The sequence below is a fragment of the Prionailurus bengalensis genome, chromosome B1 (genome assembly GCF_016509475.1).
Source record: "Prionailurus bengalensis isolate Pbe53 chromosome B1, Fcat_Pben_1.1_paternal_pri, whole genome shotgun sequence".
Taxonomy (NCBI): domain Eukaryota; kingdom Metazoa; phylum Chordata; class Mammalia; order Carnivora; family Felidae; genus Prionailurus; species Prionailurus bengalensis.
In genome coordinates this window covers 42746621-42772716 of record NC_057344.1, presented here as the reverse complement: position 1 = coordinate 42772716, position 26096 = coordinate 42746621, and the positions used below count along the sequence as shown (strand labels likewise).

General features: G+C 35.8%; 1 protein-coding gene across 3 annotated transcripts in view; it reads right to left on the bottom strand.

Moving 5' to 3' along the window:
• The window catches only part of LOC122473252 (A disintegrin and metallopeptidase domain 3-like), a 117393-nt gene that overhangs the window by 79161 nt on the left and 12136 nt on the right, over positions 1-26096 (bottom strand). For all 3 annotated transcript variants that reach the window (XM_043563543.1, XM_043563533.1, XM_043563553.1), the window contains exons 4-6: positions 23090-23168; positions 4646-4722; positions 3998-4175 (exon numbers count right to left, since the gene is read on the bottom strand). In XM_043563543.1, the coding sequence (XP_043419478.1) occupies positions 3998-4175; positions 4646-4722; positions 23090-23168 (334 nt within the window). The remainder of the gene's footprint in view (positions 1-3997; positions 4176-4645; positions 4723-23089; positions 23169-26096) is intronic.

Genomic DNA, 26096 nt, shown 5'->3' with positions numbered 1-26096 from the left:
TCAAGGAAGTTTTCTACTCCCTAGTTTATCATGAATGGGTGTTGAATTTGGCCAAATGATATTTCTGGAACTACTGATACCGTCCTGTGGTTTTCTACATAAATCTGTTAAATTGTTTCATTCTTGTATTGCTGTACTGATTTAAGCCAGATTTCCTCAAAGTCACATAGATATTATAGTCTTAAAATTCTTGAAAAAGTATGAATGCTTTTATATTATAATGGCAACTTGACTAGACAAAAATTGTTGGGATTTTTATACCTTCCAGAGAAGTCACTCTATACATCCTAGATATACACTGCACTATCTTATAAGCACTTCATTTGGTTAAGGCTAAAGTCAGTCTGTTTCTCTACTTTTATAGGTGATTTGGGGGCCAAGACACCTATATTCATTATTGGGGGTACCTACATGGCTCAGTCAGTTAAGCGTCCAACTCTTTATTTTGGCTCAGGTTATGATCTCATGGTCCATGAGATCAAGCCCCACATCGGGTTCTGCACTGACAGCTTGGAGCTTGCTTGGGATTCTCTCTCTCCCTCTCTGCTCCTCCCCTGCTCATGTTCTCTCACTCTCTCAAAAATAAATAAATAAACTTTTTTTTTTAAGTACTGCTGTATATTTCAAGTTTTCTATAGCCTATCCGAATTACCTGTTTAGGATTAATATTTATTTATTTTTAATGTTTTATTTATTTATTTTTATTTTTTTTCAACGTTTTTTATTTATTTTTGGGACAGAGAGAGACAGAGCATGAACGGGGGAGGGGCAGAGAGAGAGAGAGGGAGACACAGAATCGGAAACAGGCTCCAGGCTCCGAGCCATCAGCCCAGAGCCTGACGCGGGGCTTGAACTCACGGACCGCGAGATCGTGACCTGGCTGAAGTCGGATGCTTAACTGACTGCGCCACCCAGGCGCCCCAATTTTTAAGACAGAGACAGAGCATGAGTGGGGATGGGGCACAGAGAGAGAGACACAGAATCTGAAGCAGGCTCCAGGTTCTGAGCTGTCAGCTCTGTGCTGACTCAGGGCTCAAACTCACGAACTGCGAGATCATGACCTGAACCGAAGTCAGACGCTCAACCCACTGAGCCACCTGGGCGCCCCTAAGATTTTCTTTTAATGTGTGTTTATTTTTGAAAGAGCATGCATGCTAGTGGAGGAGGGGCAGAGAGAGAAGGAGACAGAGAATCCGAAGCAGGCTCCACGCTGTCAGCACAAAGTTGGACATGGGAACCCAGAACGTTGAGATCATGACCTGAAGTAGGATGCTTACTCAACTGAGCCACCCAGGTGCCTCAAGGAGTTAGATTTTTAAATGAGCTATTCAATTTTGATTATTATTCCTTTCCTGTTCTTTTTGTGTTTGTATGTCTTTTTGTCATTTTAAAAATCACTTTTAATTGTAGGGGGGGGTTTAAGGAAGGAACAGGGGTAAAACATGTGCCCAAAATGCTTTTAACAAATAAGCCCTTTACCATATTGTTTGGTTTTTATTCTACTTTTCAACTCTGGTTATAGTGAAGGTATTTACCTTGTTTATGAGTTCATTTCTGTTTACTTTCAAAAATATAAAAATATACCTAAAACATAAGGTTTTATAATATTTTCTGTTCCTTTTTAAAATCTGATACATTGAAGATAGTTATTTTGTATATCTGTGCTTGTAAAAGCACTAGTCATGTGAAAACAAACTTAACTAAACCTATAGATCTAAGCCTATCAAATTCAGGATAAAAAGCAATTGAGTTACTTCATGAAAGATATAAATTTCACAAACACATAACAATTAATCACTTATCTCCAATCCTGCAATGATATCCCTGGTTTCTTCTTAAGTTCTGAAATTTCTGTCTCTATTTTACTTGATCATTACATTTGTTCTGTACCCTAGTTTTATATAATTACCCCCAATTACCTTATCCACTACATTAGAAAATATTGTGAGCAAATATGAATAGCAGTAACAATAATATTTATTGATCACTTTTTCATTTGTCCACACACTATGCTAAGTAATTTCCATTTATAAACTTAGTCTTTGAAATAACTGTATGAGCTAGGTATTATGTTTACCTTTATTTTTTTTTTTTTACAGATAATAAATTTTAAACACATAAAGCTTATGTTACTTTCCCAAGTTCTTGTCGCTAAAACTAACAGACTTGGAATTCAAGCCAAGGCAGCTGGGACTGTATGTTACCTCTATCTTGTCTAATCTCTGTCAAGTGGTTGATGGCCTCAAGTGTTGTTATTTGTCTTTTCCAAAGTTATGTCCATCCCTTCAGGTTCTTCTTCTGCCACAGAAAAGTATTCATGGAATCTTTTAAAGCTTTCCAACTTACATATGTGATAGTGCTCTATTTCAGTGGTGAAAATTGTCTTAATTGTGTCTAATGTTGTATTACAACATTCAGACAGTTTCCAGAGCTAGCATAAAGTTTGGGGTCATTTCTTAGTTTCACCAAAAATGAAATTTTCATCTCTATATATGTTTATACTTCATCATTTTTTAAGCTTCTGGAAGTACAGTTTTATCAATCTGTATTCATACTACTAACTTTGTCAAAATAAACAAAAGCAAATTAAAGCAACAGGGAGATGGAGTTCCTTATAAATTCAGTTCAGGTTTCATTCATAACTATTTTGTTTTGCTTGTCTTCGGTGTGATATCCAATTATGATGAGAATATGTGGACAGAGATTCATTTATTTAACCATGATGATAAAAGTAAAGTTGTATAAACATTTTTAAGGAGGAAGTTAGGATGTATATACACACAGACATGTACACACACACACACACACACACACACACATATATATATGAAAAGTATATATATATATATATGAAAAGCATATATATATATGAAAAGCATATATATATATGAAAAGTATACATATACATATATATATATGAAAAGTACATATATATGTAAAGTTAGGATATACACATATATATCCTATATAAACCCTGTATATACATATATATATATGAAAAGTTAGGATATATACATATATATCCTATATATACAAATATATGTGTATATATATGTATATATATATATGCATACACACACACACACACACACACACACATGAAAAAGCCTTTGGAAATATGCCTACCTTAAATGTGAGCATTTATAATCAAAGTGTAATTGTTCAAAACTATTGTAGACTCATGCAGATGGATTACTTAATTTAAAAATATAAATATGCAAAAATGGCATATATTTCTAAAATATATACATTTCAAGTTTATGCACATATATGACAACTATAAAATAGCATACATCAAAATGATGATAATGGATTCCACAACTGCATTTATCTTTAGAAAATAACATGAGGGTCCATTCTTATTATCCTTACATATGCATATGTTTAATATTTTAATAGATGTTAACCCAAATATTTAATTGTAAATAATAATAAATGTGATATAATGTGTATTTTCCTTTTGATAGCAAAAAGGAAATTTCAAAGCATTTGTGGTTATATAATTTTTTGTTTAAAAATTATCTATATATTTATAAATCTACATTTATAACTAGATATATAAAAATAATTAGAACAGATAATCCAAACTTCTAGCACTATTTTGAGATGATGACCTTTGGGACAGTTTTTTTCTCTCTGTTCTAATTTTAAATTTTTAATAAAAATAATAAAGAAAAATGTGCTGGTAAGAAAAATGCAGACAAATTAATAATCAGCAGATTTGGATATCATTATATTAGTAGTATGCAAATTCAGTGACAATGAAACTATGTTTATATGCATGAAATACACTTTCAATTAGGGAAATGTGAGTACTTTGATTTTTAAATTATGTGTGTTTATACCTATTACAGTTTGTAAATATTATCTGACTAAACATCAAAATATATTTAAAAATAAATATCTTACAACAGAAGGTTTTAATATAGTCAATTACCAGCATGAATAAATTTACTAGAAGTAACACAATGAAGATTTCATAAAAGGGGTTACTTACTTCTGATTTCACAAGAATCCTGTAGGATTGATCTGCCAATTGGGTGATAGAATAATTTTCTTGTAAGGGAGAAAAATCAACTTTATCATTATTTATTTGATAAAGCATATGCTCATATGCAACTGCAGATTCCAATGGTTCAATGCCATAGCTGACATTCTCCAACTGCAATAATCCCCTAGATATTTAAACACACAAAAAAGCAATAAAAAGATAATATAGACTCCCCACTAAGAAATGTAAATCACCATTAAATAACATTTTATAGAAATTTAACAGTTGTCTTTGCAGTCTGATGTCTAAGAATCATCCCTTCTTACATGGACAGACTTTCAAACCTTATTTTATACCTTTTCTGTCTACTATGCCATTTAGGATTCATTGTGGTTTTAGTGTGGCTGAGGAATGTGAATATTCTTCATACTGGGGGTGGGGGTGGTTCCTGCATAAATTTTAAGACTGCAGCCTGGGACAGAGACAAGGAGAAAAGGAAAAATGACAAGAGAGGGGGAGAAAAGAAAAGTATATGAGCAGAAACACAATCAAAGTCTATTTTCTTTGCCTTCACTCTATCCTTTAAGATGTTTCTAAAAATTAAAGGATCACACAAGATTGTCAATCATGTACATCTCTGGAATATGCCAGTACCTGAGTCCAGAACAAGTGCTAAGTGTCACAACTGATTTTGGAATCTCTGCGGTGTATCCTTGATAAAAGCAATGGCCCTAAACAGAAGCATATGAAGATACATTTATGAGTGATTTGTAAATAAAGTTTTAGGTTTACCTTATGTCCTAGACATCATCAAACATTCAGATTTAGTCATCACCATAATATTATTTACCAGGCATTCCATTTCCTTGTTATCTATGCACAATCTCTTTTAACCCTCTTTAGATTATAAATAATCATTACTTCTGTCCTCCCCCAAAATAACTTATTGCTAGAATATTTAATTTTTGATGAATAACTTTCTTATCTGTGTCTTTTCTTTCTCAGCCACGTTTTTTCTTGATTTTTTCTAACTTGTAAACTTTTATTCTTTCAAATATGATCATTGTATTTTTAATCTTGATTCTGTGTCATGATCTTAGTTTTTACAGTATTATTTTTAATAATTCAGCTGGAGCTTTTCTCTTTTTGTCAGGTTATTTAAGTTTTTTTATTTGAGTATATTTGACATTTCTTGAATGTATAATCTATAGCTGCTAATTTAATGTAATTAGCGGCATCAATGTGACTTCAAATGTGAACATTTCACTTCTTTTTTCCAAGTTACCCAAAAGCATGTTAACTGAGATTTCTTCAGTTTTATTTCTCTTTAATATCTCACCATATTATTTAATCTATATAGCTCACCATCACTAGTTCAAGCTCTTCTCCCTCTAGATGTTCACAGCATTAGTCTTCCCAGGATCTCCCCTAATATTCTCATTCAGTGAATATTCCCTTTTCTTCCCTTAAAAATCTAGTGATAACTAGAGTCAATCCTGTTCCTTTGTTAATGTTGTGCAATGAAAAGTATCATCACATTCTCTACCATAAATTTGTTTATAATGTATTAGCTCCCAGATATACATGTCCATCGGTAACCATTCACTTTTTCTCAAAACTAGGCTTAACTCCTATTCCCCACCCACTGACAGTGGCAGGGCATACCCTGCCCCATGCTAAGGAACAGCAGCAGCCACCTCTGTCTGCACTAGTTCCAACAGACTATGCTACAAGCCCTTACAAAAAGGTGGAATACAAACAATGTCCAAATCCTCTACCCAGCAGCAGAAAGCAATTCAGTCTCTGTAGCTCCTGGCTTTGCACCAGTGGGAGAAAATGAGCCTCATGAAATAATGCTCAACACCCCCAACACAAAGGACAAGAATTTCCAGATAGGAACTTTCCTCACCCAGGGGCACTATCAGAGTGAGAAGTGCACTGACAGTGCTAGAGAAGAGCCAGAGTAAATGCTCTCTATCCCATGGGACCTTCATCATCCAACCCCACCTAGTAATACAAAGTGGCCCAGGAAAGTACCTTTTACCACTATAGGCTGTATCAGCAGAGATCCAGTAGGAGCTTCTGAAGCACAATAGAGTAACATTAAAAGCACCTCAAAAGTGAAATTGTCATTGGCACAACAAACCACACTAAATCTAAACTTGGGTTACTGTCTCTTAACAATAGATTTGAATGTCAAGGACACAACCAAAAATCACACATTACACCAAGAACCATAAAAATCACAAGAATGGGAAAAGAAAACCAACTGATAACAATATTGAGATAAGCCACATGTTGGAACTAATGAAGATTTTAAAGTAGCTGTGATAGATAGTATTGCTTCAGTAAACACAAATAATCTTGAAAAAAATTAAAGAACAGAAAATATCAGAAAATAAATGGAAGCCATAAAAACAGGTAAAAAAATATTAGAACTAAAAAATAGAATAAACAAATCTACAAAAAACATATTTGATAGACTGATAAGTAAAGTGGAGATGGCAAGGGATAGAATCAGTGAACTTGAAAAGAGATCAATAGAATTTACTCAATATATATAACAGAGACAAATGAACTAAGAAAATAAACAGAGCCCCAAGGACCCGTGGAACGATAACAAAAGATCTAAAATAAATATCAGAATCTGAGGAAAAGAACAGAAAGAATATAGGGCTGAAAAGTATTCAAAGAAATAAAAGTTAAAATTCTGGTCAGGAAGATAGCAGAGTAGGAAACCTTCGACCCCCACCCCCCACCCCTTCAAAAACAAATGAATTCAGCAACAATTCACAGACAAATTTCTTTTATAAGAAATCTGAAACTAATTAAAAAGCTAATTAAACTAATTAAAAAGTGTATAGGGGCACACTCTGGGAAAATGCAAAATTAGACTCACCAAAGCCAATATAGAGATTTGGTATCCCCTTTCAATAGGGATACTGCCCCAGAGCACTGCTATATGATCACAAAACGGCCCTCTAGCTCCCAGCCTAACCCAGAGCATGAAACAGGTTTGTCCTCATGTCTAGAGCCCCAATTTTTCTGAAGGGGCTACCTAAAGAACTAGAACCCATTTCACCGGTCTTGGAGCTCTAATAGGTTCAGCACAATCTGGCCATCCAGGCAACAATGGAGATAGAGACTTGGGCTAGTAGACACCATGGGTTTCTCCCCCATGTCCCCACTAAGCACACAATAAGTGGACAAAAAGATGCCAGCTCTGCTTCTCCTTGAGGAAGGGAAAAGTTGATCCATACATGTAGTTTCCCTACTTCACCAAAACTGCCAAAAGAACTGGCATCTTTCTCACCAATCCTGGAACACAGATGGGCCAAGCACAATATAGTTGCTTGGGTGAGAATACAGGCGGCAGCTTGTGAGGGTAGATGCTACTAATCCTCTCTCCTGATCAACACAGAGCAGGAAAAAGCACAGATGCATGTTTCCCCCTGGAGAGAAAAAGATTCGGTAGAGGCCCCCCAAATGATTGGACAGGATGACTTGTTGAGATACTTTTCTGTACAAGGCCTGTCAGTGAAGATTGGGCAAAGCAACTACTTTTGTCTAATGAGCAGATACCAAAACAGAGAGTCAAATAAATGAGTAATCAGGAAAAGAAATTTCAAATAAAGGAAAAAGATATCTCCAGAAATGGATGGTAATTAAATAAAATTAAATAATTTACCTCACAGAGAATTTAAAATGTTCACTGAGGTCAAGAGGACAACTCACGAACAAATTGACAATTTCAACTACAATTTTCAGAGACAGAAAATGTTTTTTAAAAGTACCAAACAGAGAAAGGAGTTGAGATCCTGGAGTAAGAGGGACTCTAAGCTTGCCTCATACCTCAAACACAGCCAGATAAATATCAACACCCATTCTGAACACCCAAGAACTCAAATTGAGAGAACAAACTCAACATCTAAAGGGAGAAAAACAGCCACATCGTGGAAGGTAGGAACTGCAAAGAGTTGATTTGGGGGAGAAAAGAACAGCAGGTGTGGCAAAGGGGAGAGCCCTGATCATAGGACAGGACAGGACAGGGGAGGGGAGGGGAGGGGAGGGGAGGGGAGGGGAAGGCAGGGGAGAGGAGGGGAGGGGATGGGAGGGGAGGAGAAGGGAGGGGACAGGAGGAAAGAAAGCACACATAGGGGACTGCACAAGAAAAATTCTTCCCCAAAACCACTGACTAGGAAAGGGAGAGAGGCTGAATGCCAGCCACAAGCTTATATAAACAGTAGAGTACAAAGTCTGAAGTATTAGAAGTCCCTGAAATCACTGGGGTCATGCCTAAGAGGCTTTTAGTGCTCCAGTGGGGATCGAAGACAGAGACCTGGAAGGGAAAGCATGGTCTGAGGATCCCTGGGTCACATAGGGAGAAACAGTTCCCCTTCTTGGAGTGCATTTAGGAGGGGTGGCACTGCCTCTCTGGGGGCAAAAGAACTGGCAGTGTCAAAGTACTGCTCTATTGAGTAGTACAGGGACAGAGACATCAGCTGAAAGAAGCAAACCCTGGTGCCAGCTTTTTGTTATGCTTTACCATAAATTCTAAACCACTGCATGGTCATGCAACTCCCTTTATGGGGTAAACTAGCACGAGGGTAAACTAGCACAGTGTGGTGAGACCTTCCCCAGAGATCAGTGTGGAACTGTGCCACATAGTTCCCCCAAATCCAAAGTTTTAAAAAACAGATACACACCTGAGATAAATCACAGGAATACTGTGCCACCTGGCAGGCATACAGCTCAGACACAGACAGGGTAAAGGCAAGGATCTGACAGAGGCCAGGGACACATGAGGGGTGATTGTTTGCTCTTCTATGAGGGCTTCCTGAAGAGTGGCAGGCACAAACTACCACTCCAGAAACTAGACAGTAGAGTGAAGCCATTTACCCCACATCCAATAGCACTGACCAGGTCAACGAGCAACAGCATCTCACAGTGGAAGCCATAGCCTGCTTACACCAAGCCCCACCCCACTGCACCCTGCAGGCACATGTCTACTAGGGCAAGTCTGTGTATCTCTCCCAGAAGACCAGCACAAACACCTTGCACACACCAAGTGCACACACCAAACAGAGAGTGCTGCAAAGCTTCAGCTCTAGGGGGAATAGAATCTAGCTTCTTTTAACAAGCAGACCAAACACACCTACTTAAAACTTGCCACACAGTGGACGAGGTCCAAACACCCCTACTGCAGGCAAGGAGAAACTCTGCAGAGGATTGACCTAAGGGAAGGAGCAGCCAAAACACAACAGCAGAGTGCACACTCTGAAACACCTCCTGAAGCACCAGACCCAAGAAAGTATTGGACCTTTTCTTAATATAGCCACTACTCTCAGAAGCAGGAATATAACAGGCTTTCCTAACAATTACCAAAAAAAAACAATGACCTAGAAAAAATGACAAGGTGGAGGAAGTGACCCCCCAAAAAAGAACAGGAAGATGTAATGGCCAGGGATTTAATCAAGACTGATATAAGTAAAATGCCTGAACCAGAATTAAAAACAAACTAAAACAAAAAAACAAAAAACAAAAAAATAGTAATAAGGATACTAGCTGGGCTTGAGAAAAGCATAGAAGACTGTAGAGAATCCCCTACTGCAGAGATAAAAGAACTAAACCTAGTCAGGCCAAAATAAAAAATACTACAACTGTGTGCAAAACTGACTAGATACAATGACAATGAGGATGGATGAAGCAGAGAGCAGAAGAACAATTCAGTGATATAGAAGACAAAATTATGGAAAATCATAAAGCTGTAAACAAGAGGGAAAGAAAATTATTGGATCACGAATGTAGACTTAGGGAACTCAGTGTCTCCTTAAAGCATAATAATATTCGTATCATAGGAGTCCCACAAAAGGAGAGGGAAAGAAGGCAGAAGCAAATAATAGCTCAAAATCTACCTAATCTTGGGAAGAAAATAGACATCAAAATTCAAGAGGCACAGAGAACTCCCATCAAATTCAATAAAAGCTGGCCCACACCAAGATATATCATAGTCAAATCAACAAAATACACAGACAAGGAAAGAATCCTGAAAGCAGCAAGGTTAAAAAAAAAAAGTCCTTAACCTACAAGGGAAAACATATCAGGTTCATAGCAGATCTATCCACAGAAACATGGCAGGCCAGAAAGGAGTGACAAGACGTATTCAACATGCTGAATGGGAAAATCTTCAGCCAAGAATACTTTATTCCACAAGGCGGTCATTCGGAATAGAAGGAGAGAGAATAGTTTCCCAGATAAATAAAAACTAAAGGAGTTTGTCACCATTAAACCAGATCTGCAAGAAATATTGAAGGGGACTCTTTGTGTGGGAAAGAAAGATCAAAAGCAACAAAGACTAGAGGAACAGAGGACATCACCAGAAACACCAACTTTACAGGTAACACAATGGCACTAAATTTATATCTATCAATAATCACTCTGAATGTAAATGGACTAAATGCTCCAATAAAAGCTATAGGGTATGTGAATGGATAAAAAATAACTATCTATATGTTGTCTACAAGAGACTCATTTTAGACCTAAAGACACCTGCAGATTGAAATTGAAGGGATGCAACCATGATGTCTGTCATGCTAACGGACACTAAAAGAAATCTAGAGTAGCCATACTTATATCAGACAAACTAGATTTTAAGTTGAATCTGTAACAAGAGATGAAGAAGGGAACTATATCATAGTTAAGAAATCTATCCATCAGGAAGATCTAACAATTGTATATATTTATGCCCTCAACTAGAAAGTACCCAAATATAGAAATGAAATAATGACAAACAAAAAGAGACTCATTGATAATAATAAAATAATAGTAGGGGACTTTAACACTCCACCTACAGAAATGGACAGATCATCTAAGCAGAAAATCAACGAGGAAACAATGCTTTGAATAATAAATTTGACCAGATGGACTCAACATATATATTCAGAACATTCCACTCTAAATTTTTTTAATGTTTATTTATTTGAGAGAGAGAGAGAGCTGGGGAGGGGCAGAGAGAGAGGAGACACAGAATCAGAAGCAGGCTCCAGGCTCTGAGCTGTCAGCAGAGTCCAACGCTGGGCTCGAACCCACTAACTGTGAGATCACGACCTGAGCTGAAGTCGGACACTTAACCAACTGAGCCACCCAGGTGCCCCCAGAACATTTCATTCTAAAGCAGCAGAATATACATTTTTTTCAAGTACACATGGAACATTCTCCAGAACAGATCATGTACTGAGTCACAAATCAGCACTCAACATCTACAAAAAGACTGAAATCATACCATGCATATTTTCCAACCACAATTCTATTAAACTTGAAGTCAACCACAAGAAAAAATTCGGAAAGACCAGGAATACATTGAGGTCAAAGAGCATCATACTAAAGAATGAATGGGTTAACCAGGAAATTAAAGAAGAAGTTAAGAAATACATGGAAGCAGGGGCGCCTGGGTGGCTCAGTCAGTTAAGTGTCCGACTTCAGCTCGGGTCACAATCTCGTAGTCCGTGAGTTCGAGCCCCGCGTCGGGCTCTGGGCTGATGGCTCAGAGCCTGGAGCCTGTTTCGGATTCTGTGTCTCCCTCTCTCTCTCTGCCCCTCCCCCATTCATGCTCTGTCTCTGTCTCAAAAATAAATAAACATTAAAAAAAATTAAAAAAAAAAATACATGGAAGCAAATGAATATGGAAACATGACAGTCCAAACCCTTTGATATAAAACAAAGGTGTCCTAAGAGCAAAGTAGATTGCAATACAGGCCTGTAACAAGAAAAAAGAAAAGTCCAAATTGTTAACCTAACCTTATACAAGAAAAGGAAGAGCAAATAAAGCATAAAGCCAGGAGAAAAATGGAAATAATAAAAATTAAAGATGAAATAAATGATATAGAAACATAAAAAAACCTAGTAGAATAGATCAACAAAACTAAGAGCTGTTTCTTGTAAAGAATTTATGAAATTGGTAACCCCCTAGCCAGACATATGAAAAAAAAAAAAAGAGGACTCAGATAATTAAAATCATGAATGAAAGAGAAGAGATCACAACCAACACCACAGAAATACAAACAATCATAAGAGAATATTATGAAAATTTATATGCCAACAAACTGGGCTCTTTGGAAGAAATGGGTTAAGTCCCTAGAAATATACAAACTACCAAAGCTGAAACGGGAAGAAATAGAAAATTTGAACACACCTATAACCAGTAAAGAAATTTAATCAGTAAGTAAAAACCTCCCAACATAGAAATGTCCAGGGTCAGATGGCTTCCCAGGAGAATTCTACCAGATATTTAAAGAACAGATTGTCTTTTCCCCATTGTGTATTCTTGCCTCTGTGGTCATTGATTAATTGACCATATAATTGTGGGTTTATTTCTGTGTTCTCCATTTTGCGCCATTGATCTAGGTGTCTGTAATCTATGTGATCCATTGATCTATGTGTTGGTAAACACATATTTGAAGAAAAGAAGATCTCAAATCCATAAACTAACTTCACAAATCAAAGAACTAAGAATAGAAGAATAAACTAAGGTCAAAGTATCAGAAAGAGAGAAATAACAAAGGTCAGAGAAGAAATAAAGAAAATAAAAAGTAAAAAACTAAGAAAACAATAGAAAAAAATCATGAAACTAAGAGTTGTTTCTTTGAACAACTTGATAAACAAAATTGACAAACCCCCAGGTAGATTAAGAAAAAAGAGAAGACACAAATAAATAAAATCAGATATGAAAGCAAAGATCAAAAGAGAATACTATTAATAATTGTACACCAACAACTGGATATCATAGAAAATGGGCACGTTCTTAGAAACATATGACCTACCAAAACCGAATCATGAAGAAACAGAAAATCTGAACAAACCTACAACTAGTATGGACTCTAAATCAGTAATCAAAACTTCATAACAAAGAGAAGCCTAAAACCAAATGACATCACTGATGAACTCTCCCAAACACCTAAGTAAGAATTACAACAATCTTTCCCACACTGTCCCAAAAAAACATTAAACAGGAGGGAACATTTCCAAACTATTTTACGAGGCCATCATTACACTGATTTAAAAGCCATACACACAGTCCACAAGAAAACTACAAGTCAAAAGCCCTCATGAATACAGACACAAATTCTCAACAAAATACCAGTAAACCAAATCCAATGTAATCCAAAAAATGTAAAATTATTTTACATCAAGACCAAGTTAGATTATCTCTGCAGTGCTAGCATGGTTTAATGCACAAAAATTAATTAATTTTATAAACCACATTAACAGTGTAGAGGATAAAAATCACATGGTCATCTGAATAATAGAGAAAGAATTTGCAAAATTCAACATACTTTCATAACAACTGTCAACAAACTAGGAATAGAAGGAAATTACCTCAAAATAATAAAAGGCTATTTATGAAATGTTATTTATGAAAATAACATTGTATTCAACAGTGAAAAACTGAAAGCTTTTCCTCTTAGATCAGGAACAAAGCAAGGATGCCCAATCTCACCAGTTCTATTCAATGTAGGACAGCAAGTTCTAGCCAGAGCAATTAGATAAGAAAATGAAATAAAAGGCATTCAAGTCAGAAAGGAAGAAGAAAAATTGTATTTGTTTGATGATGTGATCTCATATGTAGAAAACCTAAAGATTTTACATACACACACAAAAGAAATTCAGTAAAGTTTCAGGACACAAGATCAACATACAAAAAAATAAAATGAAAATAAAACCTTCCTTATCTAAGAGGAAAATTAAGAAAATAACCCCATTTGAAATCACACACACACACACACACACACACACACCAATAAAATACCTAGGGATAAATTTAAGGTTAAATACTTGTACTCTGAAAATTATAAAGTATTGATGAAAGAAATTAAACAAGACACAAACAAATGGAAAGACATTCCATGTCCACAGATTGAAAGACTTAACATTGTTAAAATTGTTGAACAGACATTTACCAAAGAAGACATACAAATGGCCAACAGGTATATGAAAATATACCCAACCCTGGTTATTAAGGAAATGCAAGCCAACATCACAATGAGATAACATCTCACACCTGTTAGGATGGCGATGATCATATAAAAATAGACAAGACTTGGCAAATGTAGAGAAACTGGAACTGTTGTACACCATTAGTGAGAATATGATACGGTGCAAGTTGCTATAGAAAACTGAGTGAAAGTTCCTCTAAAAATTAAAGGTAGAGGGGAGCCTGGGTGGCTCAGCCAGTTAAGTGTCTGACTTAAGCTCAGGTCACGATCTCACATTTCTTGAGTTCGAGCCCTGCATCAGGCTCTGTGCTGACAGCTCAGAGCCTGGAGCCTGCTTCAGATTCTGTGTCTTCCTTTCTCTCTGCCCACCCCCCTTCAAAAATAAACACTAAAAATTTTTAAAATTAAAAGTAGAATTAGCATACGATCCAGTGATGTCATTTCTGTGTAGTTATTCAAAAGAACTGAAAATAGGATCATGAGGAGCTATTGATATTCGGGTGTTCGTTGCAGCACTATCCAAAAGAGACAAGATGTGGAAACTACCTAAAAGTCCACCAATAGATAGGTAGAGTTAAAAAATGTGGTATATACATTTAATGGAATATTATTCAGCCTTAAATTAAATTCTGCAATATATGCAACATGTATGGACCTCAAGGACATTATGCTAAGTGAAATAAGGCAGTTACAGGAAGACAAATATTATGAGTCCTTTTATGTGAAATATTTAAAACATCCAAATTCATATCTCCAAAGACTGAAATGGTGCTTTCCAGGGACTGGGGAAATGTTGAAATGGACACTTACTAAGTAATGAAAGTTTCAGTCAAGGGGTCCCTGGGTGGCTCAGTAGGTTAAGTGTCCAACTCTGGATCTAAGCTCAGGTCATGATCTCACAGTTCATCAGGGCTCTACACTGACAGCACAGATCCTGCTTGGGATTTTCTCTCTCTCTCTCTCTCTCTCTCTCTCTCTCTCTCTGTCCCTCCCCAACTTGCACACTCTCGCTCTCTCTCTAAAAATATGTAAATAAACTTAAAAAAAAAGTTTCAGTCAAGCAATGTGAATAAATTCTAGTGGCTTCTATAAAACATCATACTTATGCTCAATAATAATGTAATTATACATAAGATTTGTTAAGGGCATAGAACTCATGTTAAGTATTTTTGCCACACAAAAATTAATATAAATTTTTTTAATGTTTATTTATTTTTGCGAGAGAAAGAGAGAGACAGTGTGCAAGCTGGGGAGGGTGGAGAGAGAGAGAGACACACACAGAATCTGAAGCAGGCTCCAGGCTCTGAGCTGTCAGCACAGAACTCGACATGGGGCTTGAACTCACAAACTATGACATCATGACCTGAGCCAAAATTGGACGCTTAACCAACTGAGCCACCCAGGTGCCCAATATAAATAAAAATTAAGAAAAAGAAATATGGCTGAAACTTCCACAAAATTAACAAATGGCATAAACATTTGGGTTCCGTGAGATGAGCAAACTGCAAAGGGAATGGACCCAAAATAACTCACAGGAACAAAACATCACAATTAACAATTAACAAAACCAATAGAAATATCTTCAAAGTAACCAGAGAGCAATGTCACATAACCTATAGGGGAACACCAATTTGAATGACAGCAGATTTCACATCTGAAGTAATGAGGCTATAAAGAAACACTACAGCAATTTTCAAGTGCTAAAAAAAAAGTACAATCAAAAAGAAAAGAAAAAAGAAAAGAAAGAAAGAAAGAAAGAAAGAAAGAAAGAGAAAGAAAAGTACAAACATGAACTCTATGTATCTGGAAAATTTATCCTTTAAGAATGAAGGAAAAAGAGATTCTTTCTCAGACAAAAGAAAACCAGGAGACTTTATTACTAGCACACATACCCTTAAAGAATATCAGAAAGAAATTCCAAAAGTGAAAGCTAATATCACAAAAAGACAAGGAATTCAAGAATCTGGAAAACCAGAATAGATAAAAATAGTAGTAAGTATAGTGACTATCGTTTCCCTCATGAGTTTCTTAAATCATATTTAGTAGTTGAAGCAAAATCATACAATATCATGTGACTTAAGATACAGATAGGGATATTTAGGCAATTATAACTTAAAAATGTAGAGGTTAAAGGAACCTACATAGAAATAATTTTTGATAATTCACTTGAAGTAGTAAAAATTCCACAATAGTAGACTATTATAAGTTATATATGTATATTGTAATATCTACAGCAAATATTAAGAAAGTTGTTGGGGCACCTGGGTGGCTCAGTCGGCTGAGTGTCTGCCTTTGGCTCAGGTCATGATCTCCCTGTCCCTGAGTTCAAGCCCCGTCTCGGGCTCTGTGCTGACAGCTCAGAGCCTGGAGCCTGTTTCAGATTCTGTGTCTCCCTCTCTCTCTGCCCCTCCCCCACTCATGCTCTGTCTCTGTCTCTGTCTCTGTCTCTCTGTCAAATATAAATAAACATTAAAAAAATTTTTTAATAAAAAAGAAAAAAGAAAAAAAAGGGAATTGTAATAAGGAAAATACTTTAAAACCCTACAAATAAATCACAATGTAATCCTAAAAATGTTCAAGTAATGCAGAAGAAGGCAATAAGAGAGGAAGAAAGAAATGAGAAACATAGAAAAGAAAACAGAAATATATGTACATTATGGCAAACAAAATCTCTAACATATAAATAATTACTTTAAATGTATGAGTATAGAAACATCAAATAAAATACCAGATGCTAGGATAGATGCAAGAAAAAAAAAACCTACCATGGCCCAACTAAATATTCTCTATAGGAAATTTACTTCAAACAATAACATAGGTAAACTGAAATTAAAAGGATGGAAGATTTATGTAATGAAAATATTTATAAAACAAAGAAGAATTGTAGAGAATAAGCTTAGGAATTCCCTGAGCCTGCACTGATGGGTTAACAAGGCATAAAGAATTACGAAGCCATAGGACACTCACACCCAAGTTTGGGTAAACAAGACTAAATAAATAAAAGTGGGGGGGGGGCAGAGGCCCCAGTATAGAGAGAACGGGGCAAAGGCCCCAATATAGAACATAGGTATATGAAATAAACAAGATTAGGTAGTCGGGGCAGAAGCGCCCACCAACTTAGTACTATAGCAGAAAACAGTACTTTCACGGGAAGGAAGGACCAAATTTGGTAAACAGGTAAATCAGGCTATAGACCCCTGTGGGTGAAGTTGCCCAGAGAGGAGCTAATTAACAAAAGAAAGGTGCCTTGTTGACCCTGAGGTTACTTGCTCTGTCTTTCTTGTCCCCTAGACCAGTTTAGGTAAACAGAGGTGGTACCTCATGTCTGCTGTAAACATCCTTCCACCCCACAGCCCAGGGGCCAGGATTTTGTTTTGCATTGACCCAAACCCCTAACTCTGCATATCTTCAAAACCCCCTTTCCCTCATGTCCATGAGTTAATGTTCACAGTTTCATTTTCCCTTTGTGCACATCCATCATCATGTTTGTGAGCTTTCTGATCCTAATAAAAATGGAACAAGGACCCTTAATCTGGGCTCTTGTCTTTTCCCAGACATTAGCCATCTCTTGCTTTCAATCCTATGTCCCGCTCTCTTGCTAGACAAGAAAGAACTCTAGACCCAGAGTCTATGACAAAGAATGGCTTTATTAATATCAGATAAAGTGGACTTACTAGCAAAGAAATCTACTAGGGACAAGGAGACTCACTGCATATTCATGAAAGCATTAATCCATCAAGAAGACATGGCAATCCTAAATGTATAGGCACCGAACAATAGAGCTTCAAAATATGTGAAGCAAACACTGATACAGCTAAAAGAGAAGATAGAAAAACAAAATAATAAATAATTCAATGCACTCCATTCAGTTATTGACAGTACTAGACAGAAAATCAGTAAAAATACAGAACTGAAACAGCGTCAATCAAAATGATCTATATGACATTCATGGAAGACTGCACCAACAATAGCGGAATACACATTTTTTCATAAGTATCTAAGAACACTTACCTACACACAAAATATACTGGACCATAAAACAAACCTTCACAATTTAAAAGATCTGAAATTATACAGAGTACATTTTCTAACCATAATGAAATCAAACTAGAAATCAGTTGACAAGGACAACAGGAAAAATCTCCAAACACTTGGAAACTGAACAATGCACTTTTAAAAAATACATGAGTCAAACAAGCCTCAAAGGAAATTAAAAAAAAAATACATATACCCTTATTAAAATAAAAATACAACACATTATTTCAGAGTGCAGTAAAGCAGTGCTGAGCAGGAAATTTTAGCACTAAAATGCTTGCAATAGAAACAAAGGAGGTCACAGGTAGAAATACAAGTGTTTTCCCCAACAAATAGAAAAGAAGCACAAAATAAACCCAAAGTAAGATATAAGGGAGAAAGTAATAAACATAAGAGGTAAATGCTATGACATTGAAAATAAGACAATAGTATGGAAAAAGCAAGAAAAAACTGGTTCTCTGATAAATTCAATAAATTGAAAAATCTCTAGCAGGACTGTTAAAGTTAAGAAGAGAGAAGACAGCAATTAATCATGTTACAACCAAAACACTCCTGTGGTCATTAAAAGGATAATAAGGACTGTGACATAATTACACCCATAAATTCCATACCTGAGATGGAATGGACCAATTCCTTAAAAACAGAAACCACCAAAACAATACATATGAAACAGATAAGGTATTTCCATAAGTATTAAATAAAGTGAGATGGTAATTAAAAATCTCCCACCATACACATACATAAATGTCCAGGGATTTCACTAAAGAATTTTACCAAATATCTTAAGAATGAACATGTACTTTAAACAACTTCTTCCAAAACACAGAAGAGAAGGTGATACTTCTCAATTTATTTTATGAGGCCAGTATCACTCGAATACAAAAATTAGACAGTCAGTACAAAACAAGAAAGCCACAGAGTCACAGACCAATATTTCTCATGAACTTTAACAACAACAAAACCAATAAATTATTAGCAAATAAACCCAGTCACCAATAAAAAGAATTATATAGCAGGACCAAGTTGTAGCTTTTCTAGATATGCGATACTGTTTTCAATATCTGAAAGTCAATCAGTGCAGTCCATCATATCAACAGGCTGAAAAAGATTTATGTGATCTTATCAACTGAGGCAGAAAAGGCATTTAATTGAATCAAATGCACATACTTTGATGTAAAAAAGAAATCTTAGCAAACCAGAAATGGAGAATGTCCTCAACTTTGTAAAGAATATGTTTTAAAAACAACCCTACAATTAACATTATCCTTAATGGTAAAAGAGTAAATATTTTATCCTTAAGATTGGGAGCAAAATGAGGGTGTCTGCCCTCACTATTGTGATTCAACACAACTGGAAGTTGTAACAAGCACAGTAAGGCTAAGCAGAGAATAAAAGCACATAGATTGAAAATGAAACAGAAAAATGTTCATGTTTGTAAATAAATGACAGGTCTATTTAGAGAATCACAAAGATCTACCAAAAAAATGAAAACAAAACAAAAAGCCATCATAGAATTATTATGTAACTTCAGCAAGGTTGTAGGTTTTAAAATCAAAAGAATACAATTCTAGATAACAACAAATATATAAAAACTGAAATTGAAATACAATAGCATTTACAATTGCATCAAAGAAAACGAAATACTTTGGTATAAGCCTAAAAAACTACATACAGAACCTGAATGCTAAAATTACAAAATGCTAATAAAAGACACTTAACAAAAGATCAAATAAGTGGAGAGACTCGTTGCATTCATGGACCGGAAGACTCAACATGGTAAAGATGTCAACTACCCCCAAACTGATCTGTAGGTTTGACATAATGTCTATCATAATCCTAGCAACACCGTTTGTATACATATAGCAGGTTTTGTCTAAAGTTTATATGAAAAATCGGGGTGCCTGGGTGGCTCAGTCAGTTAAGCATCCAACTTTGGCTCAGGTCTTGATCTCATGGTTCGTGAGCTCGAGCCCCGCATTGGTGCTGACAGTTCAGAGCCTGGAGCCTGCTTCGGATTCTGTGTCTCCCTCTCTCTCTGCCCCTCCCTTGTTCACGCTCTGTCTCTCTCTTTCTCTCAAAAATAAATAAAAGATTAAAAAAATGTCTATCTGAAAAATCAAAATATCTGGAATAGTCTAAAAATCTTAAAAAAATGAGAATAAGTGGGAAGAATCACTATAGTTTACACAAATGTTTAAGATGCAGGTAAACTAAAGACAGCATGATAGTGGCAGAAATATATATACACATAAAAGAATCGAATAAAATGAAGAACCTAGAAATACATGCACAAAAATATGCCCCACTGACCTTCTCACAAAGATACAAGAGCAATTCAATGCACAACCTCTGTCAAAAGAATGAAACTTGATTCAAATCCAATACCTAACATAAAGCTATATAAAAGTGAACATAGGGGCGCCTGGGTGGCTCAGTCAGTTAAGCGTCCGACTTCAGCTCAGGTCATGATCTCGCGGTCTGTGAGTTCAAGCCCTGCATCGGGCTCGGTGCTGACAGCTCAGAGCCTGGAGCCTGTTTCGGATTCTGTGTCTCCCTCTCTCTCTGACCCTCCCCCATTAATGCTCTCTCTGTGTCTCAAAAATAAATAAATGTTAAAAAAAATTTTTTTTAAAGTGAACATAAATGTAAATAAAACTATAAAACTTTTAGGAAACAAAAGCAGAATATTCAAGAACCAGGGATATATGGAGCTCCTAGGCTTGATAGCTAAACCACCATTAAAAAGGGGAAGTTGGTAAATTAACCCTCATCAACATTAAAAACTTCTGACCAATGAGATACCTTATGAACAAGCTGTAAAGACACATTACAGACTGGGAATAAATGTTGGCAAACTACACATCTGGCAAAAGATCTGTATTGAGAATATATAAATTGCTCAAAAATCAAGAGTAAAAACCAAGCAATCCAATTCAAAAATGGGTAAAAGACATTAATAGACATTTCACAGAAGGCAACAAATAAGTACATGAAAATATGTTCAACATCACTGGTCACTAGGAAAATACAAATCAAAATTACATGAGATAATCACTATACATCTATCACAATGGCTAATTTTTTTTTAATGTGATAATACCAAAGGTGACAAAAATGCAATCTTTATCTCTCATACATTGACAGTGTAAATGTAAAATGGTAGAGATGTTCTGAAAAACAGCTTAGTAATTTTTTTCTTAAAAATAAACTTACACTTACCATATGATCTGGCAATCATATTCCCAGACATGTATTCCAGAGAAATAAAAAATTATATCCACACAACGAACTACCCAGAATGTTCACAGAAACATTATTTTTAATAGGTAAATTGGAAACAATCAGAATTATCTCTCAATAGGTAAAGTGTGAAAACATCTAAACCTGGTGTGGGAATGTGGTTATTTAGAAATTCAAATTTTTAAATAGGTTTCAAGTGATTGAGATTTTCTATGATTTCTTCCCTCAATTTTGGTAAGTTGTCCTTTTCAAGGAAACAGTCTATTTCATCTAAACTATAAAATGTATTAGCATAAAGTTTTCCTCATACCCCAAAATATCATCTTATTTTCTGTATGACTAATCATATATCCTTTTATTCCTAATAGTGATGGAATTTTGTTTTGTGCTAGTTTAGCCTTACTAGGGGTTATTAATGTTGTTAGTCCTTTTAAAGAACTAAATTCTGGGCTTAAATTTTTTTTCTATTCTTTTTCATTTTTCTATCTCATTGATTTCTACCCTTATATGCATTACTTCCTTCATCTACTATGTTTTAACCCTTTGCAGAGTTTTGCATTTTGTATTGGAAGGCAATTAATTTAATGGCAACCTTCCTTAATCCTCTTGTTGCTAAGTTTTAGGCCTTGGGTAGGGAACTGGGGTGATAAGAGTATCTCTTACCCTAGAGTTTGGTCCTTCCTCCTAAGAATTAGCCTTTCTGGTCTCAGCTGAATGTCTAGGGTGTCGGCAAAGTCACCTTACTCTCTCTGGGCTGAAAATCCAACATCTCCCAATACTGTTTGACCGTTAGTATTATCTCCATTTTACTCTCTGCCCTTCAGTAGAGTTTTATCCAGCACACAGGCAGCCTAATCTTTAGTAAGGGACATAAGCATAACTCCCCTCCCCATAAAAAATCATACATCTGATGGCCCCTCTTCTCTGGTCCTGTGTCATGCCCTTTCCAGCTGCTTCAGCAGCACCGAACTCCAAATTCTTTGAGTTCTGCTTGGTTCCAACTCCCTATGCTCTGGTTAAGACTTTATCCTCAGTCAGAGGGCCAAGTTGAATATGACTCACCTTCTGGGCTTTCTTTTCTCTCAGAAAAACTTCCTGATCAGCCTATTGTCAAATGTCTCAAAATAGGATTCTCATGTATTTTGTTCTGCTTTCTAATTGCAAGTGGTGAAAAAGACAATGTACTAATGATTTTTATTTTCATCCTCTCTCAGTTGCAATGTAGCAGAAGAATCTTATCCTTCACTTGCATTTACTTCTTCCCAATCATCTGTTCAGACACACGCACACAAACACACACACACACACACACACACACACACACACATCTCACAGACTAAAGCGAACTTTCTCACATACTTAAAATTTCTTGACTCTTATCTGCATTTTGGGAACAACACAAACTCATGTCTCACATGTGAACCTATTCAGATTCTGTAACCAATATGCTTTTGCATCCTCACTATCCCTTTCTATAAGGTCTTTCCACAAAGTAATTCCCACCACTTCCTCCACTGCTCATGTCCTATGAAATCTCAATTAAAATTACTCTGTGTTTCGGGGTTTCTTATTCTTTGCTCCTTAACCCACTTTCTTTCTCAGACCTCTGATACTTTAAACAACCTTTTTGGATAAGGGATTCCTAAATTACATATCTGAAAAGTAGTTGTTCTATTTAATCTGCCTTCACAGTAATTGTTACATTATATTTGGGTTTCTGATCTGTTTGCCCAATAATTCTGTGAGGTAGAAAGCATCCTTTTTCTTCCCACCAATGGCACCTTAGCTATATAAAAAACTGCAAATATACACAGCAAAAAGCAAAACTTACCTTTGTAAATGAAGAATCTGGATACAATACTCCTGATTTGTTGTATGCATACACGAGGAAATGAGGGTCTAAAAATGACCTAGTTCAACCAAAGTAATAACATTTCATTGTAATAGTAACATTAACAAAAATAGAATCCTGATATTAAGCAATTTACTTTCAATTTTACAAGCTCAAATATCCAAAAATTAAATGGACTCATCTCTTGATTATCTGGTTTGCTGACAGTATATTGTGCATATAAGAAAAAATAATAAGCAGTATAATAACATCAGTAGGGACACCATAATGACATAGATTTATGTAGAGTAGAAACTAGGACTTCCAGATTCCCATGGCAAAGTTTTCTTTTACATTCAATGATCAATAAAACTCATGTCACAAATATGTTAGTATTTGCTAACAAACAGCCATGGATTGGTAATAAAAAATATACGCTTTTCCTGTCAGTTTACATGAAATTTTGCTTTGGTAAAAACAATCCCAGAATTCTCAATGCCTTAAAACAACGATTGTTCTTTACAAGTTTATTACAGAGTCAATTCCACACTACTTTCATTCTAGAACCTGGGTAAAGACATACCTCTTACCCCTGGAACATGCCTTTCTTGTAGCAGAAAGAGAAAAGAAAGTGTAGAGGCACACAATAGTTCTTAAAGACTTTGCTTAGAAGTGGAAGACCAGTGTTTTGCTCAAATTCTGTAAGCTAAATGATCTCTATAGATAAACCTCATATAAATGGTACTGAAGTTTAATCTTCTTCCATAGAAGATAGTGATTCTTATGGAACAATCTGACACCATTATTTATTGCCAGGGTTTCTCAAGGATCCAAATATCAAGGGGCAGTTCAAGACCAGAATCAAGGAAGGACTAGAACATTCACAGTGTTTGCTTTCACCACTTCTCTTTCCAGACCTGCTTTATCACCTCCCATTCCTGACAGCTTTCCCTTTTCCTTCATTCAAATAACAAAACCAGAGAGCTTCCCAGAAAAAAAGACTGGTATTCATCAGCTCGTATTGTACATATATTCAAGGACATGCCAAGTCGCCTGGGTTGGTTTAGATGCAAGTACCTAGAACATGTGGCAAAAAAGCAGAGCCACATTTTAGTAACTAAGCATGTAAATGGAGGTGGTGGAAATGGAAATCCAGAATCATTTCCCAGGAAAAGGAATTTCAACAGGTTTCTGACAAGCACAATTAAAAGGATAACAGTTTAGTTTACAAGTCTATTCATCCTTAGTAAAAATGTATACTTTTGCTTCTACACAAAACAATAAAAAAGTCTGCCTTAGTGAAGTAACAGAAATACAAATGATCATTCAAGGGAAAACAATATCCAATGTAAGGAAAATTAACAACAAAAGGGAAGAAGGCAAAACTTAAAAGCAAGTTCCAAAGGAAGTTGAAGAAATTGATTACAGAAAATAATCAATATTTCAAGAAAATTTAACAAGTTAAAAAGTTAATAAGCTTTCAAAGGAGACCATTTCAGAGAAAAAAAAGACACTCAAACTAAAATAATGACAGTTAAAAATAAATAATTTAATAAATGTGTCAAAGATACTTTGTCTGCTGAGAACAGAATTAGAGGCCTAGTCAATAAAGAGAACAAATGGCTGAATAAATAATAAAGGAGATATATTTATTTGATTTATATATATTACATATGTATTTACAATCAATTAACTCATTCTGCACAAATCTGTATGAATGACTCTCAAATAAAAATGTTATGCAAAATGTTGCACAAAAAGCACAGCCTCAAAACCAGAACTACACATAATAACATAATAAGTATCTATTGCTCACACTTCTGGGTCAAGTACGAGTAGCCTTAGCAGTTCTGCTAATGGCGGCCAGGCTTGCTCAATGGTCTGGTATTCAGCTGAATGTTGGGTGATCTAGAGATGATTAGGGCACCTTGGCTGTGCACCACCTGTCTCCATCTCCCAGAAAGTTGGCCCCAGCATATTTTCATGGGGATGGCAGACAAACAAGATGGAGAGCAGGAACGCAGGGGAGCTTTTTCAAACCTCTGTTTGAATCAAGTCAGCTAAACATCTTTTTGGCCAAAGTCAGTCACATAGCCACAGAATGGGCTACATGATTTGCAGGGCCCGTGGTGAAATGAAAATATGAGGTCTCTTGTTCAAAAGTATTAAGAATCTCAGGGCAGCAACAGCAGAGAATGAAACCATGTACAGTGCATGTCTAACCATAGTGTCCTGGGGGACCACATACCCATGAAATTGGCCTTGCATACATAAACTCATATCCAAGGGCTGGGAGTGGGGAGGCTGAGGTAGATGTATATATTCTACCTCTTGATGACAGAAACTCAAAGTTATATGGCAAAGAGTGAAGATACAGGGAAAGGTAAAGAATTGGGGTCACTTCATTGGTCTACAATATTAAGATAAATAAATTATATAGAAGAGTACTGTGTCATTTGTATCTATTTAAAGTAATAGTCAAAACATGATGATTCTTAATCTCTAGGCATACAGATGAATGATAAAATTATGGCAGAAGAATATGTATCAGTATCATAACTGTGATTAGCACTTGGGAGTGAAATAACTGAATATATCTAGGCATGGGAATAACAGATTTCACTATTATTTGCCACGTATGCTTTTTAGAAAAATACATAAATAAAATGCTTGCATGTGTGTCATTCATAGTGATATACATTATTCTCAGAATTTTCCTTTTTAAATTTTTAATCAAAAGAAAAAAGTCAATATAGAAAAATTAAGACAAATATAAACTATGGACTTTGGGTGATAATGATATGTCAATGTGGAGTCATCAAATATAATGAATGTATCACTCTGGTGGGGCATGTTGATAATGGGGAGGCTATGCATGTGTGGGGGGTGGGAGGCACAGGGTATACAGATACTCTCTGTACCTTCTACTCAATTTTGCTGTGAACCTAAAACTGCTCTGAAAAATAAATATTCAACTGGAAATAAGGAACTACAAATAGCTGATAAC